General features: G+C 37.3%; 1 protein-coding gene across 5 annotated transcripts in view; it reads right to left on the bottom strand.

The window, feature by feature from the left end:
• Positions 1 to 19,915, bottom strand: part of Smarca5 (SNF2 related chromatin remodeling ATPase 5) — a 70,132-nt gene that overhangs the window by 19,337 nt on the left and 30,880 nt on the right. For all 5 annotated transcript variants that reach the window (XM_087200299.1, XM_087200298.1, XM_087200297.1 and 2 more), the window contains exons 2-11: positions 16,754 to 16,828; positions 13,251 to 13,417; positions 11,976 to 12,076; positions 10,397 to 10,497; positions 9,550 to 9,729; positions 8,006 to 8,161; positions 7,783 to 7,914; positions 6,278 to 6,346; positions 3,136 to 3,245; positions 893 to 1,119 (exon numbers count right to left, since the gene is read on the bottom strand). In XM_087200299.1, coding sequence (XP_087056425.1) covers positions 893 to 1,119; positions 3,136 to 3,245; positions 6,278 to 6,346; positions 7,783 to 7,914; positions 8,006 to 8,161; positions 9,550 to 9,729; positions 10,397 to 10,497; positions 11,976 to 12,076; positions 13,251 to 13,417; positions 16,754 to 16,756 — 1,246 coding nt within the window. In that variant the 5' untranslated portion in view covers positions 16,757 to 16,828. The remainder of the gene's footprint in view (positions 1 to 892; positions 1,120 to 3,135; positions 3,246 to 6,277; positions 6,347 to 7,782; positions 7,915 to 8,005; positions 8,162 to 9,549; positions 9,730 to 10,396; positions 10,498 to 11,975; positions 12,077 to 13,250; positions 13,418 to 16,753; positions 16,829 to 19,915) is intronic.

Consider the following 19,915-nt stretch of genomic DNA (forward strand, 5'->3'; position numbering starts at 1 on the left):
TATACTTTCCTAACAAAATCACATAGTGAAACACAAAGAGAAGATTGAAATATAAATGTATATTTGATATTATTGTCACTAGTTTTCTTAAGAGTGGTGTTTCTTATCTTTAAAGTTAGATGATGAATAATTTATGAAATGCTATGTCTGGGGTTTACTTCAATTAATCTAGGAAGAGAAAAGCAAGCACAGTATAAACAAGTTTTATATTGGTTATCATTGTTGAAACTTTCCTCACTCTATGTTCTCTACATCTTTCGAATTTAAATATGCCCATTACACTTATCACTGACATACTCATTTTCAAAATAAAATCTGAGGGGCCGGGGATTTATCTCAGTGTTTCCGCTGCCTGCCTCACAAGCAGAAGGACCAAAGTTTGATCCCCAGTACCAAAAAAAAGAAAAAGAAAATCTGACACTCTAAAGAAAAATATTTGATTTCACATACATGATTTTTAGTTAAAATGTTAAAACTACAAATTGAAAACCAATACCACAAACCACATTATTGTCTAATGAAGAGTCTGAGAACTGAGTATAGATAGGAGCATTCTTGGCATTTTACGAGAGAAAGCTAAACGTTCTAGGAAAGAACATATAAAATGGAATTCCCCCCAACTCCAAGGCCTATGGCTGCTTTTACTGTCTGTCACCTTCTATGAGACTGAAGGTCTAAAATTAGGGGGTAGGAGAAAGCTTAAATTGGATAAAGAATACAAGTTTATTTTAATGCTTTGCACTTCAACTTTAGAAAGCGTCGAAACAATCACTTCAAAATGTAATGTTCTGATCCCTCGTACCAAAAAAAAAAAAAGTAATGTTCTATTCATTTTCACACTTGTATTTTAAGTTTTCGTTACTTCTCAACTTGATACCAGTAACAAAGATACCTTGTTCCTTTAATTTAGGGAGCAACTTGTCTAACACCACCATTTTGCCACTGTTGGTAACTAGATGCATATCTGTTGTATAAGGTGGACCAGGTTCAGCTCCATCAAAGAGGTATGGATGATTACAGCATTTCCTCAACTGCATCAGGATGTTCAATAGCCTCATCTTGTCCATCTTCCCTGCTGAGTTCAGTATATCTATATCCTTCATTAATATCCGGGTATACCTATTGAAAAGAAAAATATTTTAAGAGGTCTAAAATGTTGCCTGACAAAGCCATGCCTCATCACATTTTAATCCCCTTGGCTACCTCAACCACAAAACACCCATAAGAAACAACCCATCGGGCCGGGGATTTAGCTCAGTGGTTTCGCTGCCTGCTGCGCAAGCACAAGGACCAGAGTTCGATCCCCAGTACCAAAAAAAAAACAACAACAAAAAAACAACCCATCAACTTCTAAGGTGTGGCTATGAATTTACCATCTATAATCTCTATTTTCTAGTGCTTTTTAAAATTGCCCATAGTGTTCTAGTGTTCATACTCACAAGTCTTGGACTTTTAGGACATGATTAAAGTACAAAATAGTTTCCTTTGGTGGAATTAAAATGGTATAATAAAACATTTTGAAGCAATTAAGTGAAACTTAAAATGTAAATTTTAAATATAATTTTAGTTTGTAGTATTTCACAACAAAAGTCCCACTAATCATTTACTGTCAGGCTCCACATGACAATCCGGGTCAACAGGCCACATACACAACAACGGTCCCGTGAGGTCAGCCCAAGTGCTTTTGTAGCTGTCTTAGTTTGTGTTAAGAACACTCTGTCTGCATCACTGCAAAGCCATCTAAGACACCGTTCTCAGAACTTATTCCGTCATTAAGTGACACGTGGTGGTGCCACATGGCATGTAGCTGGTGCAGCATCTGGGTAAGTAACCTAACACCTGAGAAGGGAGGAAGAATCCTAAGAGACAGCCATTAAGGTGAGATGAAGATGAATACAGTACCATCTGATTTAAATGTAAGTATAAATACATGTGGGGGGGAGATATGAGGTCGAAGGCTATAGCCATACGCCTAGGCCAAACTGTAAAAAGCCACAAATATATATATTAAAAATGTGGATATTTTCCTTCAAGAATAAGTAATCTGTTTAAACACTAAAGTTTCAGTGAGTCTTTGAAACTTCTGAACAAAGTAACTTAAACAGCCATCTATCCTTCAACACTTCAACCACATGGGCACAAAACACTACTCAAGGCAGACCACATCAAAATTCTGACTCATATTAGGACCTGTCTTCCTTTAGCAGTGACTCATGTCGTAGGTCTATATTTTAGACATTATATATACATGTGTATGTATATATGCAAATGAGATAGAGACAACTCTGTCATCTCTGCTACCCTACGAAAGCCTTTCTGAAGTTCTGAACACATTGAAGATGGCCCATTTCTACAGTGGACTTTCTCTTCCCTAGACAACATGCCCAGTTCTCTACAAGATATCCAATATACCTGCAATTCTTTTACCACTCCAACCCCTTGCAATACTATCAGAACCATGGAACTCAATGTACTTGAGATACGCCATCAGAGCAGTAAAGAATAAGCTGGGCTCTAGTTCATTTCCCTCCTTTGAACACACTACTCTCACAACCAATCTATGCTAAAGCCACAATCTTTTTCTACAGCCACCTTACACTGGTATTTCATGTTGTGCTTTCTAGCTACCAAAAAATGATACTATGACCAAGTCAATGGTTTCCAGCCTTTTAAATTTCATATACCTATCAAACTTGTAGGTAAAAAAACTAGGTTTTCAATTTTTAATTTTTGTCCCTATAAAGGTGCTTAACAATATATATTATATATTTATATATTATATATATAATCACCATCATTTCACCAAAGGGCACTTAATCTGCCCAAAATAAAACTTCAGCTCAAATGAAAAATCTAAAAAAATAATGTTTTATGAGGTACCATAAAAGGAAGCACTTAAGTTTTATCTCTATAATCTACAACTCCTTCAGAGGCTCACACAAATCCATGACCTGGTATTTATAAACCAATTCACCTATACCACCAGTTTTCTTTTTTAAAAACCCATGCTTTATATGAATTTTTGTTTAATTAAACCCAACATCAGTCTTTGGATTTATAAACCATAAACTTAGTATGCTTCCAAAATTGAGGGAAGAACAGTGATATATATATATAAAATCTCACAACACATACCATTCCCTTTGCATTTTGCTGAGACCCACATAGATTTTTACTTCTTTCTTTGGAGGCAAACTTTTTTCAACGTCAGCCTTAATTCGACGAAGCAGAAATGGACGCAAAACCTTAGAGCAAAAAGAGAAATGGCCTTACATATAGTATCACCATTATTGCCAAATCTTAAAATCATCCATTAAATACACAGAAAAGAAATTTCTCTGCTTAAGAACATCAAGTGAATTTCAGGACTTCTCTATTTCAAGTATATAATTTATTACCATTGGGTTCCTGAAGACTGATAATAAAATTTTATTATTTACCCAATATACTATATATACTTGCTACACTCATATGAAACAAGAAAAAAAACCAATAGCATACTTAAAGATGTACAATTTCAACATTCACTACCTTTCAGGTTTAAAACTAATTACTTGCACACAGATTGTCTAATATTGTTTAAGAAATGTCTGGTCCACACTAACAGCTCTTTAGGGTTAAGTGTTTAAATTTACTGTTACCTTCATTTATGGAAGCAGACCACATGTAAGGTATAAAAGGTACACAGATCATGACTGTACAATTCAATTTCCCTAACATAAAGGTACCTATGCCATCTTCCATATAATCATCACCTAAACAGAACACCCTATGTAACTCATATTATGGCCCTCCCTCCCAGCCAGTCTCTACCTGTTCCTCCCCCAAGAGTAAGCAATATTCTTACTTTTAAACACCATTTATTAGTTTTGTCTGTTATTTTTAACTTTGTAAAGATGGATTCATTCAACACTGCTCACTTATAACTCATTCCTTTTATTCACCATGTTTGTAAAACATTAATGTTGCACATAACAGTTTTAAATACCTGTAAAACTAAAGACTTTTATTTGTACCTTCATTTGTTCTAGTTATACTGTTTTATGAAAACCCTGACTGTATCACAAAACAAATTTAAAATTGCTGAGAAAACACTTGCTCCTAACTGTGTGTAAATAATCTAGCAGATCCCTGGTCAGCAGCCAGCAGCCAACCAACAGCAGAGCAAGGGAAGACCCTGAGCTCCCTGGCTCTCTTCTAGAACTGCCCAGCTACACGCAGCTAGGTAAACCCAAGGGAAATCAGTAAAGAAATCACCCAGCCAACCCATACATTTTGTACTATTAAAATAAAAGCTATTAAGGTGGGGTTTGGGGAAGGGACTTAGGGTTGTTTAAAGCATTAGACAACTGACAGACTGAAGAGTTACCTTATTCCTAAGCATATCCGCACTGACTTCTAAATCTCCCTTTCACTGTCGGACCACAGGCACTAGAGTGGGAATTTCAGAGTAAAGATCAGGACAAAGTAGAAGCAGCTACCAGATCTCTCCTCCCTCACTTGATAAAAGATTTCAAACTACTCTGAACAAAAGAAACAGATTTGCCAGAACTGGTTGAGTCTGCTGTGTGGGGAGTTATTTAGTCTGTTTTACCTACATGTACCTTGCAGTTTATTAAAGGAAAAGTAAGGGCAAAGAGGTAAGGGAAAAAGTGCAGAAGGATAATCAAGTTCCTCTGCCCCCTTTCCTATGTCCCCAAGACAGCATTGAACACTACAATCCCTGCAATAAGTAAATTTAAATAAAAGGGTTAGGTTTCTGAATGCTTACTAAATTGAAATAAAGGTTCCTCAATGATCACCTTCACATATTTAACAAAAATCTCAATTTACAAAATTTTAAATAACCTTCTGATTAATGTATATAGAAATAAAATATCCATTAAAGTCAGGTACTGTACAAGACACACAAATATAAAATGTTTCCCAGGCCAGAAATTTAGCTCAGTAGCACTGTGTCTGCCTTGCAACCGCAAGGTCCTGAGTTTGATTGGGGGGGGGGGGGGGGGGCTCCTACCTTTGTGTTAAATCCAGCAAGAAAAACCCTTGTGAATCATTTCAATACCCTATACAATGTTCTAAAATGTCAGAATGTTCAGATTATTAAAAATGGAACACAAAATGTACATAGGCCAACCTCTGCCTGGGTACTCAATGAAGAATGTGTTATTGCCAAATCGGGCTAGGTATTAGTTAACAACTCAGAGGGCCGGGGATTTAGCTCAGTGGTTCTGCCACCTGCCTCAGAAGTGCAAGGTCCTGAGTTCAATCTCTGGTACCAAAATGAATAAATAAATTAATTAAATTTAATTAAATTTTTAAAAAGAACTCAAGAAAGGGGATTCTAGATGTAGCAAAAACAGACTGGAATTAGAATTTACAGAAAATTGACAGTGGAGTCAGCAGTATTCTCAAACTAACTTCTATATATGAGGAAAGGAAACAGAAGTTGGGGTATGTTAGAGAGGTTAGGTCCCGGAAGAAGGGTCAGGACATATTTTGCTTCCCAGGGGACACTTGTAATGTTAAGAGACGTTTCTGCTGTCACACCTGGAGGCACATTATGAGCAGCACCTGAGTAGAGGTGCCAGGAATGCATCTAAGTATACTGTGAAACACAGGATAACTATCTCTTCCCCTCCTCAATCCTCCACTCCCATCCCCAAACCCCTACACCACAATCCAAACTAAAATGTCAAGAGAGGTAGGAAGTCCACACAATAGGTCCTGAAGGGCTTTCTGTGACATGTTTATGAGGTCCTATTTTATTCTGCTTACTTGGGTATCTAGACTGTTAAAGTCTATTAGAGAAATTTCTCCACCTACTAACTTTTACTTAGCAACTTTCACAGCAAGGAACAAAAGCGTACATCGAAACAGCCATCATACCATCTCTGCTCACAAAAAAGCACTATACATTGTCACTATACCTAAAAAACAAGTGGATCACTACCCCTTTCCAGAAATAAACTTTTTAGGTTCTCCAAAGAAATTTAAACTGAACTAAGCTTAATAGTCATGTTAATCATTAAGTGATTCTTCTCCCACTATACCCCTTCTGAGCTCTAAGAGATCACTCTTGCCCTTTATTAACGTAAAATTCTATCCTAGGCTCTAACACTAAACGACCACGCATCACTCACTGCCCCAATGTAGGATCAAACAGACCTGATTCTAAAGCCACTGTACTTTCTGTTAACAGGAAAAAAAATTTCATGTAAAACTTCACCCTTTTTCCCATAAAAGATACGCTTTAACACTACTGCACAATACCTACCATATGGAGCCTCTCTACTAGCTTTTGATCCCCAAGGCAGTTGTTCGTATCAAACCAGGAATCAAAGTCCTAGATTAACAAATAAAATATATTAACGATGCCCTGTGATGTCATTTTTCTCAAGAACAGTTTCACAGCAGAATTAAAAACCAGAAAACAAGTGTTTGTTTGAGACAGGGTCTGGCTATGTAGCCCAGGCTGGCCTTGAACTCACAGCAATCCTCCTACCTCAGTTTCCCGAGTGTGGGATTACAGGCATGAGCTACCACACCTGGCTCAGAAAACAAGTTTTAGAGAAATAATTTGAATATTCAAATACGAGGTTTCCAGAGGAGTATCAAGAAACACACTAAAAGTGAAACTATATGACATTTCATTAGTTTAAGAATAAAGACAGTGTCCTTTTATCCTTACCTCTTGAAGGTATAAACACATCTGCTTTGTTTTTGAGTGACCATAATCTTAAAATTCACTGATGTAACAAAAACAAAACTTGAATAGAGATCAACAGACAAAAATGTCAATATAGTAAGAAAAATAAATTATCTCTAAGTCATCAAAGTACATAAAAACAGAACTAAATTGCCTCCAGTTTACGTATCATTTTATAATTTTCTCGGTTGTTTTAGAATGATCATTAACACAACAGACCCAATACCTACCGTTTCGTAACTATGTGCTAAGTGTGCTAATGGGGAGCTCTTCAAAGCAGTCCCCACCTGCCCTACTCCAGCAGTGGGAACAGAGGTTCAGAAATGAATTCTGGCCCAGCAAAAACCCGAATTACTAACAGCCCATACTCTTGATGTGCAAATTATGTTCCTGGGGACAATTAATAATTAATCACTGCTATCATCATTTATTTCTACTACTGCAAATAATATATGAAAGATTTTATACATTCTCATTAGACTTTGTTAGACCATAATATGAGATTAGACAGATTTCACCATATGTGGATGCCACCTCTGAACCTCAAAACACAGGTAATGTTAAGTCTATAAAAATATATATTCAGGAATGTTTTAGTACCCTGAAAACAGAACCACTCAACCGTAACTCATAAAATAAAGTTAGACCAGCAAGAGGCCCACACAGAAGTGAGAATGTGTGCCATTCCAGATGGGGAAAACAATGATTTGAAATGAGACTGAGGGCCCAGGATTTAGCTCAGTGGTTCCACCGCCTGCTTTGCAAGCGCAAGGTCCGGAGTTCGATCCCCAGTACCAAAAAAACCAAAAAAAAGTAAATTCTCAGGATGCAGACAACTTAATAGGCTAATACCAGGCTAACTCTACAAAACCATAAAAATTCATGATTATTAGAAGCTGTGCAGAAAGGAAACCCAATTCTCCTATAAAAATGTATAGCACTGGGTTGAGGACTTAGCTCAGTGGCACCGCTCCTGCCTCACAAGCGCAAGGTCCTGAGTTTGACCCCCGGTACCAAACAAAAAGCATAGCATTAAATATTACTATTAATAGGGAAACAATTAGAAAACTTACGTCAGCTGAATTGAACACATCTGGCAACAAAAAATTAAGGAGCGACCAGAGCTCATGCAAGTTGTTTTGAAGAGGTGTTCCAGTTAATAATAGTCGATTTGTAGTCTTGAATTCCCTCACTATTTCTGACAGCTGAAAGAACCAAATTCTACCATTAGAAAGCTCTGAAATGGATCACATTTTCAAATAAAGGCAGAAATGATTTTCACATCTACCATATTACCTTAGATTTTTCATTTTTGATTCTGTGAGCTTCATCTATAACTAAGTATCTCCAGTTAAATTTTTTGAACACAGATTTCTCTTTAATAAGCATTTCATAGGACGTTACACATACATCCCATTCTCCTGGTAACAGAACATCTCTGACAAAAGCAGCCTGTGGGCGAGAAAAAAAAGGTCATTCAGAAACCAATTACACAGTCAATTTATTAATGACAAGTAACCCGATACCTGAGAATATAAAAAGAGGAAAGAGCAGGTATGTGAGCATTTAGAATTAGCTTTCACACCACTAAAATACCTTCAAGTAGTCATTTAGGTGTCCGAGTTGTAAGGTTAAAAAAAAGAAATGGACAAAGTTAATCAGTACAAAATTCAACACCCTAGGTCTTAAAATGTCTCCTCTCTACAGATTCAGTAGGCCTTGAAATCCTTACATAAAAAGGTTCTTTTTTTTTTTGGCACCAGGAATCGAACTCAAGAACACACATTTGTTAGGCAGGTGCTGTGTCACTTAGCTACATTCCTGGCTTAAAAGGGTTTTTAAGCACAAAAGTAAAAAGACAGAAGAATAGTTTTCAATAACCAATTTCATCCCTTTTAGGTTTATAAAAGTATTAACAATTGCTGTTATTCTCATTTTACAGGTAAGGAAACAAACAAAAAATGGGTAAGTAATTGAGCCCCAAAACAAAAACCAATTTAGTGATTTAAAATATTCAAAGCATCTCTAAAGGAAGAGACATCTACACTCAGCTCTAATATACAAAAGAGAAAAAAGTACAAAATCATTTAATATGTATGAATAAACCTCCAAATCTAAAGTCTATACTCCATCGCGTCATTATTTTCATGTCTTCTTCCCCAAAGAATGTCAATTAATCAACATTTTAACTTACTTTGATAGGTCATACCAGTCCACCAACTTCTACTATACTGTGACTATCAGCACTCTACACTAATCTTAAAAATCTGGCTCCTTGGGCCGGGGATTTAGCTCAGTGATGCCACCGCCTGCCTTGCAAGTGCAAGGTCCTGAGTTCTATCCCTGGTACCAAAAAAAAAAAAATCTGGCTCCTTAAATTTTCCATCACCTCATACATTCAAGAGCTCTTTAAAAAACAAAAACAAAAAATTGTAAGAGGCCTGTGACTTTATACACTCACTTGCCAAAAGCGAAAAACTGTTCTTATAGCTTTCTATAGTCTCTAATACCTCCAAGACTATACTACACTTGTAAATTACTAGTATTTATGTAGACCAGTGGTGGTAAATTTATGGCGGTGTTGTTTTTTAGAAAAAAGATGTTAATGCATGGGTTGTTTTTCTAAACTAAAACCTCAGTATTCAGGTTTAATTGTAGTGTTGGCACTTTGCAATAAATAAGTAGGGTCTCGTGTTGCAGTTTGGGCACTCGTCTCTAAAAGGTTCGCCATCACTGATGTAGACCTTTTTCCTTTTATCCTTCCTTGAGCTACTCCCAAACCCAAGCCTGAATTCAAATTCCTTTAATGGCAAAAATATAATGAAATCCCACAAACTTACTCTTTGTTCTTTATCTCCTATCAAACAAACAGATCTAAGGGTTGGAACCCATCTCTTGAATTCACTCATCCAGTTGTGTAATGTAGACTTAGGAACCAAAACCATATGAGGACCGGGAATGTTTCTATAGTGCTTCATGTACCCAAGAAGAGAAATTGTTTGAAGAGTCTTGCCCAGGCCCTGAAAGAGTTCAAAATAACCATAAGCAATTAAGAACAAAGAGTATGCCATTTTTATACCTCCCAACATATACAGGACAACTTAAAAGACAATGCTTTGTGTTTATGATAGCTAACATATGGCCAGAATTATTATGTATGAAAGCTTACAATTACTATGTCACATAATCTTCACAAGTCTACGAGTGGTATTTTATCACCATATAAGACCCAGTAAGTATGACAGTCCCCAAATTACCTAGCCTATCTAGAAGTGAAACAGATTTCTTTTGACTCCATACTTTCCCCTATCTGATTCTTTGCAAGTAGTAAGCACAAGATAAGTGTTTCATGAAACAGAACTAAGCTGCCACCCTAGAAAACATTAATACTTACAGATGACAAACATTAAACAATCTCATTTGAGGAAAATGCTCAAACTACTCCTTCTACACTACAAAAGTTTAAAGTTTCTCAAAATATATTGTTTTGAAATTTATTCTACTTTCACAGATGCAAATTCCTTAAGAGCTCATTTATACAACTAAAGCAAGCTGCTTCCAGCAGTTAGAAGGAAAATTAGTTGGAACCCCTTCTAGAATAAAATTATAGCCAACAAAACTATGTTAACTGTCTCAACTTCTATAAATTTAAAAATACGGTCCTCAAAAAAACTACCAAAGACATACCATTTCATCTGCAAGGATACCATTGATACCATTCTCATACAAAGAAATAAGCCAATTCAATCCTCGGACCTGATAATCCCTCAGTTTACCCCATTTCACATCTAGAAACAAAAAAGAATACACAGTTAACATTTGAAAGACAATGGTTCTTTAAACTAATAACCGCGGACCTCATAATCTGTTTATCCCATTTCATATCTAAGAGGAAAAGAAAACACACAGTGCACATTTTGAAGATGAGAAAAGGCACTCCCCTTTGTCTAATACTCCAGACTTAAGTGGGGCCTATGTGTGTCTACTGACTTTACTTTCTTTTCTAGGAAGTTCTTTTACCATGGGAATTCTACAAGTTGTAAGTCACCAGACCTAGCTGTTAGCATTTGGAACGGAGTAGGAGCAGTTGGAAGATAACCAACTGCAGCAAATATGATGATATGCATCACAGTACTCATCCAAACCGCTCAGTTCCTGTTACACACTGATCCTGGAAACTCATTGGCTTCTTCTATTTTTAATGTTTCCACCAGTGTTTCTAACCTAGTGTTTTCATCTTTCCTAAAGAATGAGACAGAGAATCACTGGAGGTTTTTCCCCCTGCTAAAAATAAGAGATATAAATAAGAATGTTCTTTTTCTTTATTTGTCTTTCATAAGTTATTTTTCCAACAGACCTTAGAGACAACAACTCTTTCAGGATACACATAGTACTTATCCCCTTGCCCCCCAAAATCACTGCTTAAGGATCAAACACCAACTAGTGCCAGGGAAACTAGCTGAAATGTAAGAATATGAGAAAAACAAATTTTCCCCTCCTACTGTACCATATATTTGGCTCTGGACTCTAGACTCATTTGAAGAGATGGAAACTGGGTACTCTGTAAGGGGGTTGGGGGACAGACCCTGAAGGTGTATGCCTTAGACCAACAGCCAAATGTCTAACTACATTTAAGTACAGCTTAAGTTCAACTAGCTAAGAGTTCTCAAAAACCAGCCATCCAGGCCCAGGGATTTAGTTCAGTGGTGCTGCTGCCTACCTTGCAAGTACAAGGTCCTGAGTTCAATCCCTGGTACCAAAAAAAAACAACCCAGCTATCTAGTGATAAAAGGAGGCTTGGGAAAATCTCTATGCCATCAGATAATTAATATATAAGTAAATCTTAAACCCTGCTAAATAAATTTCATAAAATTAAAACATACAAAAAGAGATGAATAAGCAAAATTCTTTCTAAAGTTGGTTTTGTTTTTATTTATTTTTATTTTTTGGTACCAGGGATCAAACCCGGGTCCTTGCACTTGCGCAGCAGGCGGCGAAACCGCTGAGCTAAATCCCCAGCCCTGGTTTTGTTTTTAAACATCAGTTTCCTAATATGGGACAAATACAGTATAAGGCAAAATGATTCTCAGTTTTATATGTGCTCCTAATAAGTCCCTTGGCATTTTATACATCTTTAAATATAGCAGCACCCCAATCATATAACAGTATCATCTCCAGCAAATTGTAGCCAACATAAGTCCAAAAGTCTAACAAAGGATATTTCAAAAGGGATCTTTTAAAAATCAATTAGTTGTGTTTAACATACATGATGGAGAGTCTTCAAATCGAGTGCAAATATTGGTTGCTTTGGAACTTTCTGTTAATAGTTCTTCGTCTTCCTCTTGTTCTGTTCTACGGTGTCGATAACTGTCAAAATGAAAATTAACTGATTTCAGTTTTGGCATCATATTTAAAACTACCAGCTACTGTTTCAACCTAACAGTCAAGTAGCTGACCAAGATCCTCAATCTAGCCAAAAAAGTAAACATCAGAAATCACTAGGGGCCAGGGATTTAGCTCAACAGCACTGTGCCTGCAAGTGCAAGGTCCTGAGTTCGATCCCCTGTACTCCCCCCCAAAAAAACCACTAATAAATTTAAATCTGAAATATTTTACATGATTAATCTACTGTATATATAAAATTATTATTAAAATACAGTAATAACTGTATATTAACTACAACTTGATAAAGCCCAGCACTCTGGGAAGATGGGACAGAATGATCATTAAGTTCGAACCCAGTCTTGGCCACTTAGCCATTTAGTGAGATCCAGTCTCGAAATTAAAAACTAAAAACCAGAGCTGGGGATTTATTTCAGTGTGATGGTGTTGGGTTCAATCCCCAGCGCCAATAAATAAATACACATCTACCCATGTCCGGATTCAGATACATCCCCTTAAAAACCGAATAATCTTGCCAAATGTGTAGCTTAGGGGTTCAGATGAGTAAAACCACTTATTCCCCAATTCCGAAGCTTCCATTGTGTATATGCAGTATTTTCACCTAATTTAGAAAACAACTGGGCCAGGGAATTTAGCTCAGTGGTTCCACGGCCTACCTTGCAAGCGCAAGGTCTGAGTTCAATCCCCGGACCAAAAAAAAGACACACACAAAGAAAGAAAACAACTGGTCTCACCTTGAGACCTTGCAGTGAATTTAACGTTCGTCAGTTTATAATTTCACATTTTAGATAATCTTGGATATTACTGATTGCATTTTCACATTAGGAATTACAGCCATTCCAGGGAGCTGAAACTGCCCTAAATCTATTAATTAAATACCTTAATTACCCAGCCAGCAGGAAAATTCTTAAGAATTTATAAATTCAACATGAGGATTTTCAAAATCCATCCAAGGATGGCACACGCCTTGACACTTTATAGTACTGCACATAATATTAATTTATACACTTGCAACTACAACCTGTGCCAAACCAACTGGGGCCATAGATTATCAATTTTTTAAAAAATGAAGTTATTTTATGTTTCTAATGAAGACTATGGATAAGTTTGGCTGAATGAAGTATAAATTATTACTCACTCGCCAACTGAGAGCAAGTTCTGTTTCTCATCCTTTTTTATTCGTGGGCGCCCCGGTTTCATCTTCAAAGGTGAGGTTGGAGTCTTCTGAGCAGCAGGCTGAATGAAATGAGCAAACAGCTCTGTCTGCTTTAACAAATACTCAAATCTATTTGCTCGATCAGTTTGCTGCAAAAAGTTTAAAACACAATCATCAAAACTGCAGCAGTTTCAACGTGATTCCATATGAACTCAGCAATAAAAGGGAACAAAATATTGAAACATGTAACAAAACGGGTGTCTCAAAAGCACTCTGCCAAACAAAGACACCAAACTGTATGATTCCACGGGGTACTGTGTATGAAATGCTACACAGAAAGCAGATCAGGAGTGGCAAGGAGGTGGGGACAGAAATAATTACAAAGGGCAGAGCGGACTTTTCAGATGATGGAAACTACTGTAGTGGTGTTCAAAAGACTGCTATCTATTTGCTAAAACTCAATGAATTCCAAGCTCATAATAATATAAATTTTTTACAATATAACTGACCCCCCCAAAATTTAAACATTCAAAGAAATTATGCAATTAAAGTAAATTTGAAACATAGGAAAAAAATGCACTGGTTGGGCTGGGGATGTAGCTCAGTGGCACTGTGCCTGCCTGGCAAGAGCAAGGTCCTGAGTTCGATCCCCAGTAGGACCCCCCCCCCAAAAAAAAATTTAAAAAGCACTGTTCATTCAAGATCAGACTGATACATACCAAGTTTTAAAAAGGTATCAGGGGCTGGGGATTTAGCTCAGTGGTTCCAGCGCCTGCCCTGCAAGCGCAAGGACCCAAGTTCGATCTCCAGTACCAAAAAAAACCCAAAAAGGTATCAGGCTTAGAAAATATTTTTAAGTTCATGAAATTTTCAATAGCCTAATGAATGTAGTTTAACACTATTCCTTGCTTTCCAATCTGCCATCTGCCCACTAAGACAATGGTGTGAATTTTCGCTATTATAAACAAGAGAATGGAAGAATCTGAACAAAAAAAGATCCTTCAAAACAAGTATTCAAAAAGTAAGGACATCTAGAGCCTTTAGGCAACAGACTTTTACACACAATTATAGCTTGGTTAAACAGAAGACTAGTGAGACCAAAAAAGCTCTAGAAAGAGAAAAACCAGTCAACATTGCTGCCAATAAATGTTTAAAATGTCAGTCTTAGAAAATTACAAAAAGACATTTTACCTAGCAAAGTCAACATCGGAGATGATATATATATATATATATATATATGCATATATGCACATTTTTTTTTTTTTAAAGTTCATTTACTCATTTATTTTGGTTTTTGGAGACAGGGTCTCAATATGTAGCTCAGGCTGGCCTCGAACTTATAGTGAGTGATCCTCCTGCCTCAGTCTCCTGAGTGCTGGGGTTACACACATGCACCACCATGCCTAGCTCCACAGGAGCTGTATTTTTTTTAAGTGTATTTTTTTTAATCACACTACTGTAAAAACTGAAGCCCAATTTGCTATCATAAATCTACCTAGGCAAGGTGGCACATGCTTGTAATCCTAGCCCTCTGGGGGCTCAAGGCAAGAAAATCACAAGTTAGAGCCCCAGCCTGAGCAATTCAGCAAGACTACTGTTTGAAATTTTTTTTAAAAAGTGGGGATGTAGCTCAGTGCAAAGGCCCTGTGCTTACCCTCCAGTACTGCCCCCCCAAAAGCAGCCAGCTCTGCACAAGCTGTTGACATTCTCCTCCCTAGTAGTGCCCTACAGGAGACAAGCAGTAGTTTTTTCAAAATTGTTTTAAAAGTACTGAACTGAGATATTATTACCTGTAAGTACATATTTAGTACAAAACTATATAATAAAAGCCTTCATACAACTAGATGCTAGGGCTAAAAAAAAAAAAAACTACTCAATTGGCCAGGCATTTAGCTCAGTGGCTCTACGCCTGCCTCTCAAGCGCAAGGTCCTGAGTTCAATCCCTGGTAACAAGAAGAAAAAAAAAAGACTACTCAATTATCATAATCATGTTTTGAGATCAAGATATTCAAATAAATGCTTTTCTAGAGTATTTAAAATTTTAAATCATTGTTGTTGCTATTATCAGAGGTAAAAAAAATAGGTACTTTTTTGCTTGAGGGAGATTTAAATGAAAATTATTTGAGATACTAAAAGCTTAAAGAAAAGTGGTAAAAGGAGAAAAAACAGACTTTAAGAAATCAATCTAAAATCCAATAGAAATTATAATGAATAACCTTGGACTAACTTCTCTGAGACAGAAGAAAATGACACAGGGCAACACAATCTACAGAGATAGGCCTGAAATTTTTTTGTGGGGAAAGGCAGAAAACAAGGCTGTGACAGAAATGGAATGAAAAGATTGGTCAGAGTGGTCCAGTTTTGGAATAGCTGAACGAAAATGCTGAGCAATAAACACGGCCTTAAGGTGCCTTATTGTGGTGGCACACGCCTGTGATCCCAGCACTTGGGAGGCTGAGGCAAGAGGGTGGCCCATTTGGCCCAGCTTGGGCCTCTCAGTGACACTGCCTGAAAATAAAAATAAAAAGGGCTGCGGATAGTTCAGTGTGAAGGCTCTGGGTTCAATCCCCAGTATGTAGGAAGGAAAGAAACTGTATTCACTTTAAAGTAGTGTTCTTTTTAAAAAGTTGACCTGCAAATATATTCTCTTTAAACAATTTGACAGCAAAATAGGCATTTACATATACAAAATACAGAATATCTAAAATCATGAAATAATTTGTGTATCATATTGCCATGTTATGTATATGGCAACACAATATATAAATTACATATTGTATATATATACACAATCATGCGTACATATCATGTTAGCATTTTTAACCTATTCAAGAGATGGAAAGTATCTGATGAATTTGAGAGGACGAGGAAAAGTGCCTTTCAAAAACTGTGTAAAGGGCCGGGGATTTAGCTCAGCTGTACAACGCCTTCCTGGCAAGCGCACAGTCCTGAGTCCAGTCCCCTGTACCAAAAAGAAAAAGTAAAGATCTAAGGACCAGGTATCGCTGGGAGCTAATCACAGGGAGATTAGGAGGACACTGTTCCCTTCACTGACTCATAATATAAGAATACTGAGGGCAAAGCAAACGGATCATTCTTTGTAGAGTGTAATTCTAAACATATGGAGAATAAACATACACAGAATACCTACTCTTTTTCACCTTACTTGATGCTAAAATCTTAAAGGTCTTTACAGAATTAGGTAATTATATTATATGGATTTATACAATACTTCTATTTGGTTTATATGGGTAAGATACAGAAATTATACTATCCCATATTAAACATATTTCAAACATACCTGCTGTAATTATAAATATTAAAATAATCTATGGAAAAGCTCCACTATACACTGTCTTCACCATCTAAACATACCATTTTTGGGCCAGGGATGTAGCTCAGTGATGCTGCTGCCTGCCTTGCAAGCACAAGGTCCAGAGTTCCATCCCCAGTACCAAAATAAATAAGTATACAAACATACATACCATTTTTTCTTCATAGGTAGGATCTGGTTCTTGGATTTCTTTTTGCTTCCCAGGTGATGCATCATCAAATACTTCCTAATAGAAAGGAAAAAAATCACAAAATTATTCTTCAAGAACAATCAACTCACCGCTATACACCGTTTTCTGCCCAGAACACATCCTAATAATATATTCCTGCCCCAAACTCCCTACATACTTAAATGACTGTCTTCTAACCTGACAGGAAATCCGCTATGGATGAAATACAAGGATACCAACCCATTTAAGCTAAGTGTGTAAATGGTATGGCAGCTGCCAAGATTAAAACAAAACAGGGTTGGGGATTTAGCTCGCAAATGCAAGGTCCTGAGTTCAATCCCCGGTACAGAAAAAAAAAATTAAAACAGTATCAGTACAGTATCATCCTAAAATTACTTTCTATACCAGTCATATGACCAAATCTGTACCTTTTCTCTAAAAAGTTATGAAACCAAAACTAGGAAATGTGAAAGATCCTTTTATCAGATAACTACAAGGGCCAGAGGCTTAGCTCAGTGGCGCCAATGCCTGCCCGGCAAGTGCAAGGTCCTGAATTTGATCTCCGGTTCCACCAAAAAAAAAGAAAAGGTACAAAATATCACTACATTTATCTGCAGTACACTATACAAATGTCCACACAGGGGCTGGGGATGTAGCTCAGCTGCACTGCACCTGCCTACCAAGCACAAGGTCCTGAGTTCGGATCCCCAATACCCAAAAAAAACCCAAAAAACAAAAGGTTCACATGGAAAGCAGCATTAATAACCCTGATTTCCACATTGTGGACTATTAAAAAAAGGGTATCATACAGCCTAAATTGAATACTCTAATACTGTCCAATTCCTACATTAATAATAGATATGCTGTTCTTACACAGGTATTCATTTTGACATTCAAATGCCACAGCATCAAAAAAAACAGCAACAATTTTTATGCTGTCAAGTTCCAGTCATCATCTATTAAAAAAGGAAAGAAAAAAAAAAGAAAAGAAAGGCTAGAACCAGGCACAGCTGTGTGCACTTGTAGTGCCAGCTACTCTGAAGGCTGAGGCAGGAAGATCATTTGAACCCAGGAGTTTGAGATCAGCCTGGATAACATAAGGAGATTGTAGCTCATTAAAAAAAAAACAAAAAACAGGGGCCGGGGATTTAGCTCAGTGGTTCCAGTGCCTGCCTTGCAAGCGCAAGGTCCCAAGTTCGATCCCCGGTACCAAAAAAACCCCCCAAAAAACCAGGCGTGATGGTACACACCTATAGTCCCAGCTCTCGGGAGGCTGAGGCCGGAGGATCCTTGAATTCCAGGCCAGCCTGGGCTACACAGTGAGTTCGAGGCCAGGATGAACTACACAGACAAACCTTGTTTAAAAAAATACAAGTTGGGCCGGGGATTTAGCTCAGTGGTTTCACTGCCTGCTGTGCAAGCACAAGGACCAGAGTTCGATCCCCGGTACCAAAAAATAAAAAGTTGGTGCAAGTATATTTTTCATTAATGTACAAATCTGTGCTTGCACAGTGTGATACGCAAATGTGGGGGGATGTGGTCGCCTGTGTTACTACAAGAAGCCCTCCGAAGCCTAAAGCCAAGATGCACTTCCCTGCTAAACCCTTTAAGCACCCGTGGGCCCTCAGGCTCAGCTAACCTCTCTGGTTTCCACACCTAAAAATGACAAAACCACAAACCTTGTCCAGTGTACAAAATTCCTGCTGAAATCCCATTAAAGGACAAATAAACCCTACAAAAGCAATGTGCTTTCCACATGTAGTCATTATTTCTCCCACAGTAAAGTTTTTTTTTCATTAATTTTATTGGAACATTTGGTATACATTATGATCATACTCATCACTGGGAATTTGTATCTGTACATGGTATATCTTGGTTCTTGTTTTTTGCCCATTCCCCTTCCTTCCCCTCCACTCCTATTTACAAAAACTTCTGTTTCATTTTTTCCATCTTTTCTCATATTTTTTCTTTCCTTCCCCCTTCCCCTTTGAACCTTTTCTCCCTATTTTACATTATCTATTATACATTTTGGTCCTCATATACACTTTCAGGTTCTCACACCAGAGAAACTATTCAGTATTTACATGTGTGTCTTATTTATTTCACTTTAAGAGTATGGCCTCATCCAGGTATTTAAGCTCAGTGGTTTCGCCGCTTGCACAAGGACCCGAGTTAGATCCCCGGTACCAAAAAAAAAAAAAGTATGGCCTCAAGATGCATCTATTTAGCTATAAATGTCTCTAGTTTATCATTCTTTATGGCTGAGTAGTACCCCATTTTATTTAAAAACCACATCTTCTAGCCAGGTGTGGTGGCATACACCTGAAATCCCAGCACTTGGGAGGCTGAGGCAGGAAGATTGCCGTGAGTTTGAGGCCAGCCTGGGCTACACAGTGAGCCCAAGGCCAGCCTGAACTACTACATAGTGGAGATTGTCTTTAAAACTATATATATTTTAAAAATTAAAAAAAAAAAAATCTTCTTTATCCAGTTTCCAAATGATGGGCATTTTGGCTGTTTCCAAAATTTAGCTATTACAAACTGTGCCCCTATAAACATGGGTGTGCATATATCGCTGTGGTATGATGCTTTTAATTCTCCCACAGCAAAGATTTAACTGCATATACAGGAAGGCCATTATTTCTGGGAAAATCCAGGTGTCAGAAAAAAAGCTCATGACTGGTGGATTAACTCTGATTTTGGGAAAACTGACTTTAAATTCAAACAGGACAGAGCCATTTTAATGTATCTTTTTTCCCCCCACACAAATTAAGATCATCAGATCTTTTTTTTTTTTTTTCTTTTTGGTACTGGGGATCGAACTTGGGTCCTTGCGCTTGCGCAGCAGGCAGCAAAACCACTGAGCTAAATCCCTGGCCCTCATCAGATCTTTTATACATGTGCACCCAAACCTAGTTTTTAATCTATGAACCTCAGCGATCCTGAATTCAATCAAGAAAATGAGAGAATACATTTTAAAAATCACTTTGTAAAGTGAAGAAAAAAATGAGTAAGACAAAAGTAAAAAAGGAAAATTACTGATATCCCTGTATTGAAAGGTGAAACTCTCGTTCTTCTAAATGAAACTGTCAAACTTTTCGAGGCACGTGACCTAGCAAGATGTGTGAGAAAAAGCTTGCTTCC

This window comes from Heterocephalus glaber, unplaced genomic scaffold, assembly GCF_053883595.1.
Source record: "Heterocephalus glaber isolate CG9 unplaced genomic scaffold, H.glaber_assembly_v1.0 deba00001737, whole genome shotgun sequence".
NCBI lineage: Eukaryota > Metazoa > Chordata > Mammalia > Rodentia > Bathyergidae > Heterocephalus > Heterocephalus glaber.